Genomic DNA, 12,443 nt, shown 5'->3' with positions numbered 1-12,443 from the left:
GTTCCCTGTCTGCTGCTGCTGGCCACTTCCTGCAGAGAGCTGAGAGAAAGCACTCTCCACCCTCCCCCAGCACAGCCAGGCAAGGCCTGCAGCTTGGAGGCTGGTTCTTGAGTTGCCCCAGACCCAGCCTGCTTGTTGGAGAAGGTCAGAGGCTCCAGCATGCCAACCATGTGCAGTTAGCCTGCATCAGCACCCCAAGGGAAGAGGGGAGGCAGGCTTGTGGGGCACTTGTGCTGTTCAGTGGAGGTGGGGCAGCCACAGCTAGAGGGAAGGGGATGGAGGACCAAACCCTGGAGAGGAAGGCTGAATCAGCTGTGTAATGAGCACATGCTGCCAAAAGTACAAGGGTTAGCTTCCTGTTTAATCTAGCCCGGGTCTTAAGACAGCCTCTAAGGTCAGCTGCCTTGAGTCTGCAGCAGGATTGGTGTGGAGATTGGAGGGGGAATGCAGAAGGTTGGGGCAGCTGTTCCTGCAGCAGTTCTTTAGTTATCTCTGCAGCGTAGTGGTGGTGACTTCTCCCCTTGTGAGAAGGGTTCTCCTGCTGCACTGAGCCCCTTGGACGCGGCTCCCTACTTGTCCTCCATGTTCAATAAGGCCATGACTGTAGGAAAGGAAGGTAGACGGTCTGGCTGTCCACTGCTGGTGAAGTAATGGCCTATCCCCCAACCACAGGGACTGAGGGGCTGATCAGCTTGTAGCGAGGAGACCCAGTCCTGCACAATGGCAAGGGCCAACCACTCCTGTGTCCAGATCTCTGGAGCTAGCGGCTTTCTGCTGGTAGGGAGCTGCCACGGTCCTGAAGGGGCACCAGCCACTCATGCAGCTGTACTGAGCAGCAGGGGTGGAGAGGTGCTGATCTAACAGCATGACAGGAAGCTGAGGCTAGATGGCACTGCTATTACATGCTAAGTTGGGAGGAGCTGCACATCCCAGGGAGGTCAGAGAAATAAAGGGGGTAGACAATCCACTGCAGTTCAGCCTGGGAGGATGCTGGTGCCAGGACAGGGGGCAAAGGCAGTGCCACTGTGGGCTCTGTGTGCAGAGCAGACCCTGCCCTCAGGTGACTGCCCCTGGAACAGTCCTTTCCATTCTGGGGGACAACTAGCCTTTCTGGTCAATAGCAATGAGCATGCCTTGCCCCAGGAGCAAACTGGGGAGGGAGCAGGTCCAGGGCATGGAAATTGCCTTGCAGGGAGCCCTGCTCCCTAGCTGGAGGGTTGTTTCACTGGTGCTACGGGGGAGGGATGAGCTGAGAAGAATGAAATGCTGCAGGCAGAAAGGAGGCCAGGCAGTGTCTCAAAAGAGGGGCAGGCGCACATCTTTCTGTGCTGGGTTTGCTCACCCATGTGTGCTCAGGAACCTGCCCCCCTCACCCTGCTGTTTGTCTCCTACTCACCTGCATAATGCTGCAGCCTCTTGCGCTCTTCCAGGTTGTGCTGCAGCTGCTCCAGCAGTTCGAAGTAACGGAAGAGGGAATCACTGGGCCACACCACCTGCCCATCCTCATTTACCTCCACCAGGCTCTGCAGGTTCTGGTGGATGTATGTCTCCCAGTCCACTGGCAGAGGCAAAGGCTGCAGCTTCAGGACTGGCAAAGGCCCCCCTCGATTCCCGTGCATCTCCTGCATAGTGGGATGAGATTCCTGCCCTGCTGTGAGGGGAGGCAAAGGGCCCTTTTGTCTAATGCCCCCTCCCCTTGTACATGGAGCAGGGACTCCTGCTGCTGGGGGAAGGAGTGTGGCTCACTGTGGTCTTCCCTTCTGCTGCTCTCTGCCCTTGCACCTAAGGCCTTGGGTTTAGTGCTCCCAGGAAGGGGTATCCCCAGGCTGCAGCCTTCCCAGCACAGTGAGAGGCAGAACAGAGGCAGAGTTAGTTCAGCACAACTCTGTCAGGCTCCTGCAGCTAGGCGAACGCTCGCCCAGTGTGGGACACATGCACTTACAGTTCTTCACGCTCTGCTTCACTACCACCTTGTACTCCAGCTGCTGCACGCTAGGGGTTGCCTCTGCTCCTGGGCCCACCTCCAAGCCTGAGGCCTGAGACCTGCTGAAAAGAGAGGAACCCAACATATTGCTGGAGAGAAACGCTGCTGGTTCTAAACCCCACCACGGATGGCGACCCAGGTCAGCCGCAGCCCTGGTGCTGGCTTAGCCATGGCCTGGAATAAAGGGTCTGGCAAGCAAGCTGTCCAGGTCCAGCTAGGGTGGATGTGGGTGCAGGGGCTGTGCCCTGAGAGCCCTGTATTGTATGCAGGTGCCTGTGCCCAGGGCTGAGTTCTCGGAGTTAAGGCCAAACCCTGCGGTCCCTGCCCTTCTAAGGACAGGGTGCTGTGGTGAATGCAGGAGGGGGTGTACCCACTACTCTGGGGGACAGGTTCCTCAGGACTCACCCATCATTGCCATCCCTTAATGCTTATGGATGCCCACGCTCACCCCAGGGGCATCTCTGCAAACCTCAATTGGAAGCAGCAGAGGAGGAGAGAGAGCTGGGGGTGTTAGTCATCCTGTGATCAACCATGAGCTATTAGTGATGCACTGCAAAAAAGGCAAATCCACTCCTAGCAAACCAGGTGCTTCCAGCAGAGAGAAGTATTCCTGCCAGCGTATGAGGCACTGTGTACAGTTCTGGTCACCCAGGGGCAAGAACAATGAATTCAGACTGGAACAGATGCAGAGAAGAGCTACTAGGAGAATGGAGGTCCTGCCTTATGGGAGGAGACTGGAAGAGCTGGTCTTGTTTACCCTGGCACAATAAAGGCAGAAGGGGGCTATGACTGCTGGCTATAAACACATCAGAGAGATAAGCACCAGGAAGGGTGAAGAGCTACTGAAGCTAAAGGACAATGCTGGCACAAGAACAAATGAGGATAAACTGGCCAAGAACAATTTCAGGCTGGAAATTAGGTGGTGGTTTCTAGCCATCAGAGGGGAGACCAAAGGATGGGGAGGGGGCAGTTTGGGGGGTGGGGCGGGAATAATAAGGACTTGGCTTTTCACCTAGGAACTAAGGAAGGCAGTCAGGGAGAGACAGAGCCTGAACTGGGCTTCACGGCAGCGGGGCTGGTGAAGTGCTCTGGGCTGACCAGCATGGACCTTCATTTCTCTGTGCTGCCCGAAGGCCTCCCTAGGCTTGTCCAGGTGACAATAAACCCGACTGTTTTCACAGCATGTCCCTGCAGCCGCTGGGCAGGGTGCTTAGTCTCTGCAGAGTGGGTGAGTCTCTGCCCGGCTGTCCCAGTTGGACTCGCTGGGCACGGCTCCTGCTGTGAAGCAGGAGGGCTGGCGCCCCAGAGGTGGTGAGAATGTGTGGCGGACCCTGAAGGTAGAGTGAGACCCCCCCGGGGCGTCTGAGCCATTAAAGGGGCTCTCCCAAGAGACTGTTCCAAAGCTGGGGGCACAGCACCAACCCTGTGGATCTGTGACAAGGGACTTTTGCCTTCCTCTGCAGCATGAGTGTGTGGGTCACTTGCCCAGATTATCTGGGTATATGTCTGATCGTAACAGACATGTACCCAGATAATATTGTAGTCATCTTTGTATAAAATGTGTCTTGTGAGGTATCATTTGAAAACTATTAACTTACTGATCATTCGTATTCTTGTGATGTATGTACATGGTGTGGATTGAGTTATGGATATGTGCTGCAGTTATGACTAAACAGGGCATGCGGGGGGAGTCTGCCCTAGACAAAAGAATGTCTTGCATCCTCAGGCAAGGACAAGGAAGGTCCATGTCTACACATTAGGTAGACAAAGCTATTAAGCTATCCTCTGGAGGAAGAAAGAGCATGGAGCTTCCTTCACCACCAGACTCCCTGTCACCTTCCTCAGCTTGAATGAACGTCACTTTGAGGGGTGACCTCAGAAAAGTTCATTGCAAAGATTTACTGGTCTGTAAAGAGCCTGACTGATCAGCAATGGAACTGGCTGACTGAATGCAGTATCATTATATTACAAAAGTCTCAAGTGAGGTCTTTTCTGGAAGTTGATGCCATGCTGATGAGTAATAATATTCTGAGAGGTCTGTATTAACCCTGTATAAGGAATCTGGATACTTAATGATATTGTGCCTGAAAGTCTGTGGCCAACTAGGGAGAAAAAGGATCCTTCCCAGAGCAAGGGAAAGCACCTGTCTACCAGTCTCAAAACAATGGCAGCCCCATTCACGGGCGGGGGTGGGAAGCCCACAGGAAGTAGGGAAGTAGCATGAGGCCACCTGCCTCTTGAAACAAAGACATTGAACTTCGGGAGCTATACGCATGGATGGATGCCATCTTTGGCATGCATCACTGGACACACGGAGGGGAACAGAACTCATGCAAACTGAGAGATGCCCTTCAGCCAAGCAGGAGTTGAAGTGTCTGGGAATTGAGGTTGTCTACACTACACAGCTTCTAGCAACATGGCTGTATCGCTACAGCCGTGCCGCTAAAAGTCAGGCAGTGTAGCTGCTGTTTGTCAGCTCTCCTACCGACAAAAAGCTTGCACCCGCAACAAGCAGCAAGTGGCATTTGCGTTGTTCCTGCCAACAATGTGCTGTTCTCACTGGGGCTTGTTGTGCCAAAACTTTTGTCTTTCGGGGGCAGGGGAGAGTTAACACCTCTGAAAGACACAAGTTTTGTTGTTCAAGTGCCAGTGTAGATATAGCCTAAGTGTAGGTGATAAACCTTCTTAGGCAAAGATCTTTCACCTAGGGAAACCAGCACCTGGTACTTCTGTGGAAGGTCCTGACAGGGAAAGTCAGCTATAGCGGCAAAGATGAATGACTGGTCAGAGCCAACAGCTTGAACAAAGCCTGCAGCTTGCTGGATGAAGCTTGAGACTTTTAGATGAGTATTGTAACCCTTATAACTTCATTCCTGTTAGTTGGCATCACTGACCCTAGGACCTATTGTTAATACTTAGTATTATTTTTACTGTAAACCAACTCAATGCTGTGTGTGTGGAAGAGGGTGTATTTACCCCAGTAATTGTGCTGATGTTCTTTGTGTCTTAAGGAACAAACAAGCCATATTATGTCTCTGACCTGGCCAGGAGAGGGCTGGACATTACAGAGCACATGGACAGGGGAAGACTTAGGACTGGGTGTACGCTGGCATCACTCTGCAAGTAGCGCCCACGCCTGGTAGAGAGCGGGGACCGTGACTGGAGTGGACTGGCAGGCTGCTGGGGTCAGAGCTGCTGGAGCAGAGCCATGAAGCACAGAGACACTGAGGGTGGGACCTGCCTGCTTGTTGCTGACTGTGGACATGCTGGGCAGGGAGTTACAGTAGCAAGGCATTTGAGACAGCCAGGGTTACAGGGCAGGTGGTGACTCAGCCCCTGGCTGCTCCGGATTACACCCTTGACCCCGTAACCATCTCCTGCCACTGCAGGGGCCGTGGGCACTGGTGCCCCTTGGTCCTTCCTGGGCTCTGCTGGGGCACAGGACACTGCATCTCCTGGGGGCTGTCATACTTTGGTCTGGTGGTGGTGGTAGGGTGGACCAGTGGCTTGAGCTGCACAGGAGGGCAAACTAGAGGGTGTGGTGGTCCCTGGCTGCTAGGGGAACTCCCAGGCCAGCCTAAAATGGGGTGGGTGCTGTGCTCACTCACCTCTCTCTAATCTGTATTTTAAATAAATCTGCTTTCTTCTGGGCCTCTATCTGCTTCACCTCTTCAGCCAGATCACTCCGGATAGTCTGGAAATTAGTCACTGACAAACCCAGAGCCCCCATTAAGCCTGGGAGTCCTGAGGGTCTTAGGAGGGACAGCAGTGACATGGAGGCTCTCTATGGACTGTTACCCTTCCTTGTACCATTGCTGCACAGAGCCCATTAGACTTTATGCCTGGTGAGCTGGGATCTAGGGCAGCAGCCAGAAGGTTATTTTTCAAAACAGGGTTTATTTCTACATTTCCTGTAACCGTAGGAACATCATATTGGACTTTCTTTTTGCTGGCAGTCTCCCTGGAGTACCAGAGAGCTGGGCTGGGATTCCTTCAGCCCCTAACCAAAGGGGTGGGGGCATTGAACCTTTGGCACCAGTCCTCCCGGTTTGTCAGATCATAGAATATCAGAGTTGGAAGGGACCTCAGGAGGTATCTAGTCCAACCCCCTGCTCAAAGCAGGACCAATCCCCAGCTAAATCATCCCAGCCAGGGCTTTGTCAAGGCCTGACCTTAACCTCTAAGGAAGGAGATTCCACCACCTCCTAGGTAACCCTTCCAGTGCTTCACCACCCTCCTAGAATAAAAGCTTTTCCTAATATCCAACCTAAACCTCCCCCCTGCAACTTGACACACATTACGCCTTGTTCTGTCATCTGATACCACTGAGAACAGTTTAGATAATTCCTCTTTGGAACCTCCTTTCAGGTGTTGAAAGCAGCTATCAAATCCCCCCTCATTCTTCCCTTCTGCAGACTAAACAATCCCAGTTCCCTCAGCCTCTCCTCATAAGTCATGTGCTCCAGCCCCCCTAATCATTTTTTCACATCCTCCTTGTAGTGTGGGACCCAAAACTGGACACAGTACTACAGATGAGGCCTCACCAGTGCCGAATAGAGAGGAATGATCACATCCCTCAATCTGCTGCCACAGCCTCTACTTATACAGCCCAAAATGCCTTTGGCCTTCGTGGCAACAAGGGCACACTGTTGACTTCTCATCCACTGTAACCCCTAGGTCCTTTCCTAACTGCTGCCTAGCCACTCGGTCCCTAGTCTGTAGCAGTGCATGAGATTCTTCCGTCCTAAGTGCAGGACTCTGCACTTATCCTTGTTGAATCTCATCAGGTTTCTTTTGGCCCAATCCTCATTTCCCTAGGTCCCTCTGTATCCTATTCCTACCCTCCAGCTATCAACCACTCCTCCCAGTTTAGTGTCATCTGCAAATTTGCTGAGGGTGCAGTCCACGCCATCCTCCAGATCATTAATGAAGTTATTGAACAAAACCAGCCCCAGGACTGACCCTTAGGGCACTCCGCTTGATACCAGCTGCCAACTAGATGTGGAGATGTTTCAATTAAACAGATCTGACCAAATCACAATCCCCACCTCCCAATTACTCTGCTTTCCTGTGCTTGCTCCCTGTCCTGCTGTGATTCTAGGAGTTTTCTAGTTGGCCAGAGCGTCTGCAAGGACAGGGGCAAGACATGTCCTGAGTTTATAAGGTGAAAGCTCCCCACACTAGCCTGAACCAGGTGCCACTAGAAGCTGAGAAGGGCCCATATTTTGCTTTGCAGGGGAACTAGATGTAGCAGTAGTGAGCCACCATAGGCAGAGGGCTTTGCCTGGGGACTGCCAGAGCCCCACCGCATGCCAGCATGGGAGGCTGTAGTGTTCCTGTGGCCTTGGCAGTGTGCAGGGCCTAGGCACTTACCCATAATTGCCACAAAGAAGTTCCTGAACATGAAGGATCCAATCAGCAGCCAGAGGATGATGTAGAGGCTGCTGATGAGCTTGTTCATCTCGGGTATCTTCCAGGTGTCCTGGAGAAGGGCGTACCAGTGATCCATGGTGAAGAGGATGAACAGTGTCACCAGGGTGTTGGGGAGATCCCTGCAGGCAGAGAACAGCTTCAGGGCATGTTGCTTTGATTGTGAGGCCTATTGATGCCTGCGGAATCCAAGTTGGCTCTGGGCCGCTTGCTGCTTTGCTGGTGATCTCTCAGCTGAGTCCAAGTGCAGAGGCAGTGGTGATGAGTGCTGCAGAGGAGGGGGCTGGCATCAGTTAGTTGTGGCCCTTATTCTGGGAAGGTGACAGTGTGACACGCAGGTGAGCAGTTTGCTTGGCCCCAGCATTCGACCATACACAGGCAGGCCCCCCTCCAGTAGCATAGCTAGGTGGGGAGCGAGGCAGTGGCTGCTCCCCCACTGAGCACAAGTGGTGCCTTGTCAATTTCTTGGCACCTTTTTAATTTTTATTCAATCGGAGGGAATGGGGAGTGATCAAAAAAAAAAAAAGGCGCCACCCACTGCAGTGCTTTTACTCACCTGGTGGTGCTTTGGCGGTGGGACCTTCAGTGCCGCCGAAGACACTTGGAGAGAGTGAAGGGCCCACTGCCAAAGCCCTGGAGCGCCACCGGGTGAGTAAAAGCTCCGTAGCAGGTGGCGCCTTTTTTTTTTTAATCACTCCCCCTGTTCCCTCCACCTGCCTATGTCGATATGACAAAGTGGGACTGTTCTTAATGTTTCCTCTGAATACTGTGTGGGCGCCTCAGTTTCCCCTATGCATTTCTTAAGTCTCAGGGGGGTCTGATTGTTGCAGAGCAAAGGGCCAGTATGCATAAATGGTCGACACTCTGTCTCCTGGTAACTTATAGCCTGGGCCCTTTCCCCCTGCAAGGGAATGCTAAAGGTGTTGGAGAACAAAGGAATCAGGTGACCTCCTGGCCTGGGAAAGAAACAAAGCAGAAGAGAAGGGGCTGGTTGGGGATGAGGAGTGAGTGCAGAGTGGGTGTCTGGCTCACTGCTTCCCAGAATGGACCTGGCTGAGGGGTCCCGTTCTCTGTATCTACAAGCTCTGTTTTAGATCATGTTCCTGTCATCTAATAAACCTCTGTTTTACTGGCTGGCTAAGAGTCATGTCTGACTGCGACGTGGGGGTGCAGGACCCTCTGGCTTCCCCAGGACCCCGCCTGGGCAGACTTGCTGTGGGAAGCGCATGGAGGGGCAGAGGATGCTGAATGGTCCAAAGGTCAGACCCAGGAAGGTGAAGCCATATGAGCTGCTTGCCGTGAAGAGTCTGCTCACAGAGAGGAGACTTCACCAGAGTCCTGCTGGCTTTATAGGGAGCAGTTCCAGAGCATCACCCAGGGGCTTCGTGACAGCCACTGCCCTCCTCCTCACATGGAGGTCTAGACTAACATGGTCCAAGTCAAACACTGGCCAGGACTTGAGCTGCAGCCTTGTATCAATGCTACACAGCACCATGACTACCCTCAGCATCTCCAAGAGCATCCAGCAGTTCCAGAGTTAGACCACATATGTACACCAAAGGGAAGGCACTGAAGTCTGAGGCGGGTGCCATCAAGCACAAAGCCCAGCTTTTGGGAGCTGCTAGACCTTGCGGGTGTCCCACTGGAGCCCAGCACCCATCAGTGCCCAGCAGTAAAGTGTCTGTATCCCCCAGCCCGGGGCCACCTGCATCCCTACTGCTTTGCTCCTTCCAGCTGGTTCTGCAGCCCCATATCCTCCCAGAGGCTGTGAGATCACCCAGCTGAGGAGCAGGAATAGAAAGGTGAAAGAATAGGACAGCACCCCCCTATGGCCAGAGGGAAGAGGGTGTCTTGCTGCTGGGTGACAGGGCATTGCACCACCATAAGCAAGGAGATGTACCTGAAATACATGCTGTACTCCAGGTCGGTGCGGTCTGACCGACTGTAGCTCTCGAAGAAGAAGATGCCAGATACGGCAAACACATAGAAGAAAACCACCAAGAGCAGCAGGATGAAGGTCATGGCCTGGGCAAGGGAGAAGCAGAGAGGAGCCGGGGCTGAGGGGCGCTTGGGGCTGATGCTGCCCAGGGAGCTTACAGTCGAGATTAGATTTAGTACAGCAAGGATGCTGCTCAACAAGGCCTGCAGTCATGAGGCACAAAATGGGGCAGGTGCAGCTAGGGGCTCCTGGGGGTGGGGTTGTTAAAAATTGACCTCAGTGTGTGAGCAATAGGGGCTGGGGTTCCATAAATGGGCAGGTGGGAGGCCAGTGCTATATGCCCGGGGCAAGGCTGAGTGCTGGGAGACTACCAACTGGAGGCAGTTTGGCACACATGCAGCTCCCCCCAGCCCTGGCACCTGTCTCAGCATGCCCCCACCTCACCAGTCTTGTACCTTCAAGGTCTTTGCTATTGCCAGGATGATCACCCGAACTTGCCGGAATTTGGAGAAGAGCTTTAAGGTGCGGAGGATGCGAAAGGCCCTGATGATTCTCATGGCAGCTATCTTGTTGGTTATGCCAGTCAAGTCCAGGAGCTCGGGGATCACAGACTATGAGCCAAGGGAACAAAGCAGTAAGATGACCATGCTCAGTTTATGCTGCTCTGCACAGTCAGGCCAAGCTACACGTCACCTGCCCCTCCCCCCACATCCACTACACAGGGCATCACCCCCCCCCACCCCCCCTATTGCAGCCTTCTCCCCCAAGGTTTGGGCCAGGATGGCAGGGAGTGTAAGAGGGGCCAGCAGCTGCATCCACACTGATTGTTAGAAAGCATGAGTCGACGCCCCCAGAGTCATGGCTTTAAAAATACTAAATTCTGGTTCTTGTCTTTGCTTTCTAAGTTCTGAGCTTTTAGGGGTCACATTTTCCAGCTTTTTCTTCCTAACCAGAAACATTCCTTTTACTTTTTTTTTGCTTATAATGAAAGTGAGTTTCACAATCCCATGACTCCAGGAGCTGGGGCCAGGAGAGACACCACATAGCCCAAAGTGGTAATGCAGGAACTGGGTGATGGATTGGAACTCCCTAGAGGGCAGATGTAAGCATCACAAAACTACTGGTAGTTTTGAGGCATTTGGACACCACAATACATGACCAATAACGAGCTTGAGTAGCCAAACAGGAGCAGTCTCTGTCCTGCATTGGGACCTCTTGAGAAAGCCCCCTGAACTGAGAGTCCCACCAGACCTTTCTGGGCACAAGGCTACTCGAGGCGATGAAGTAACAGGGAGCTAGTCTTTGGTCCATGCATTGCCCTTTGCTTCCTGTCCCCTGTTGACTCCCCCGTGTCTCTCACCACTATGGTAACGCTGAAGTCGAAGACATTCCAGCTGCTTTTCCAGAAGCCTCTGAAACTGACAATCCAATTCAGCAAAATCTCCATGATAAAAATGAGGAGGATGACCCAGACGGTCACCTCTAAGGTGAGCTTCAGGCTCATCAGGCTGGCATCCATCTTGTTCATCACCTCTGGGAAGCACAAGATACAGTTGCTGAAGCCTGGCTCCAGCAAAGTTGACTAGGGAACGGAAATAGCATGAAGGGGGGGAACAGGCAGAAACTCCTTGTGTATCACTGACTATTAGACATGTCCAGCCCCAGCTGTGGACCTTGCCATTCTCACTCAAAGCTGGACCTGGAGTCAGAGGGCTGCAGGGGAGGGCACCTGTTGAGAAGCACTAAGTAACTGGTCTCTGGGAACTCGCAGGCATTTGCTGGCTGTGCCCTGTGGGGCAGACTTCAGGATGCACGTTGCAGCTACATACACTCCTATGGTGCTAGTGGCGGTGGTACGCTGCTTGGTAATGTTTAGCATAGTCAAGTCTTTCTCCTCTGGCCCTGGAAGTGGCTCCACACTAATGGGGACCAGAGATGTGAGGACTCTTGGGGGAGATGGGCACAGGAGAGGCCTTAGCAACTCCCTCCCCCACACCCTGTCTCAGTCATCCCAAGCTCGGATTGTGGCCTCCTTGGACCAGGGACTTCAATCTCTGCCAGGCACCAAAGACTCTATAACAAGTGGAGCCCTGTAGAAGGACATAACCCTAGTGAAAAGAACTGAGTGGGGGCTGAGTGCCTAAGCCCTCTGGGAGAAAGGAATGCAGAAGGGAGACAGCACCAGCCAGGGGTGGGAAGAGCTGGGAGAGGTGAGACTTTGGGCAGGGGAATAAGCCCATAGAAGGAACTGGAGTCCAGTAATGAAGGGCTGAGATGCCTGAAACTGGTGATGGTCTCTGAGCTCTCCATCTCTATGTCACTGGCTCTAGGCCAGGGCAGCAGTGATTGAGAGCAGTCACCATCTGATCGCTAATTGGTGGCTTAGCTGAAATTAGATGGTGCTCTGAATTCAATGTGTCGGGGACAGGTGGCTACACCACAAAACCACCATAACTTGGGTCTCATTGGCAGCCTCCTTGCTCCAATTATGGACTGGCCCAGGAGCCCTCTCTTGCCTCTGGAGGCAGGCTGCAGGGGCCTGAGCCCACAAGCACTATATGTGCTTGGGCACAGAGGGGTTCAGCTCCCAAGGCTGCTGGGCTGGCACTACTTGCACACGCATGGAGGCCCTGTCTCCCTCTCACCGCTCTTGATCATAATAACCAGCATGTTCAGGAAGATGAGACAGACGATGAAGCTTTTGAAGATGGTACCTGAGGTTTCTCGCTGAGAAATATGCAGGAAACTGTGTGTTATTCCATCAGACTCTAGAGGGGCTGGGTCACCTATGCTTGAGAACCCAGAAGACAATGGGTAGTATCCAGAGCAGCTCTACTGCTGAAGTAACAGAGCTCCACACACAACCCCTGAAGGAACACAGCATCCCATAAAGCCCAAATACCAGCACAAGCATCCTAACACACCTTCCACAATGTGCCTCAGCCCCTGGACCAGCAGACAGGAGATCATGAGCTGTTTACCCATGTCAGAGGAAAGGCATGTGGAGAAACAACCATCAACCTCTAGCTTGGAGCCTCAAAGTGCCCATTTCCTGGCCCTTATCTCTGTCCTTTCTCTATCTACCCTGAC

General features: G+C 53.0%; 1 protein-coding gene across 1 annotated transcript in view; it reads right to left on the bottom strand.

Annotated features, from left to right (window-relative positions):
* Positions 1-480: 480 nt before the first annotated feature.
* The window catches only part of CATSPER2 (cation channel sperm associated 2), a 15,412-nt gene continuing 3,449 nt past the window's right edge, over positions 481-12,443 (bottom strand). The window contains exons 3-11 of the mRNA XM_032794176.2: positions 11,999-12,067; positions 10,714-10,886; positions 9,809-9,964; positions 9,315-9,439; positions 7,358-7,536; positions 5,593-5,692; positions 1,943-2,043; positions 1,397-1,558; positions 481-601 (exon numbers count right to left, since the gene is read on the bottom strand). Of these exons, the coding sequence (XP_032650067.1) occupies positions 570-601; positions 1,397-1,558; positions 1,943-2,043; positions 5,593-5,692; positions 7,358-7,536; positions 9,315-9,439; positions 9,809-9,964; positions 10,714-10,886; positions 11,999-12,067 (1,097 nt within the window). The 3' untranslated portion in view covers positions 481-569. The remainder of the gene's footprint in view (positions 602-1,396; positions 1,559-1,942; positions 2,044-5,592; positions 5,693-7,357; positions 7,537-9,314; positions 9,440-9,808; positions 9,965-10,713; positions 10,887-11,998; positions 12,068-12,443) is intronic.

Source organism: Chelonoidis abingdonii, chromosome 9 (assembly GCF_003597395.2).
Source record: "Chelonoidis abingdonii isolate Lonesome George chromosome 9, CheloAbing_2.0, whole genome shotgun sequence".
Lineage (NCBI taxonomy): Eukaryota > Metazoa > Chordata > Testudines > Testudinidae > Chelonoidis > Chelonoidis abingdonii.
Note: the sequence above shows the minus strand (reverse complement) of the source record. Positions and strands in the feature narration are given on the sequence as shown.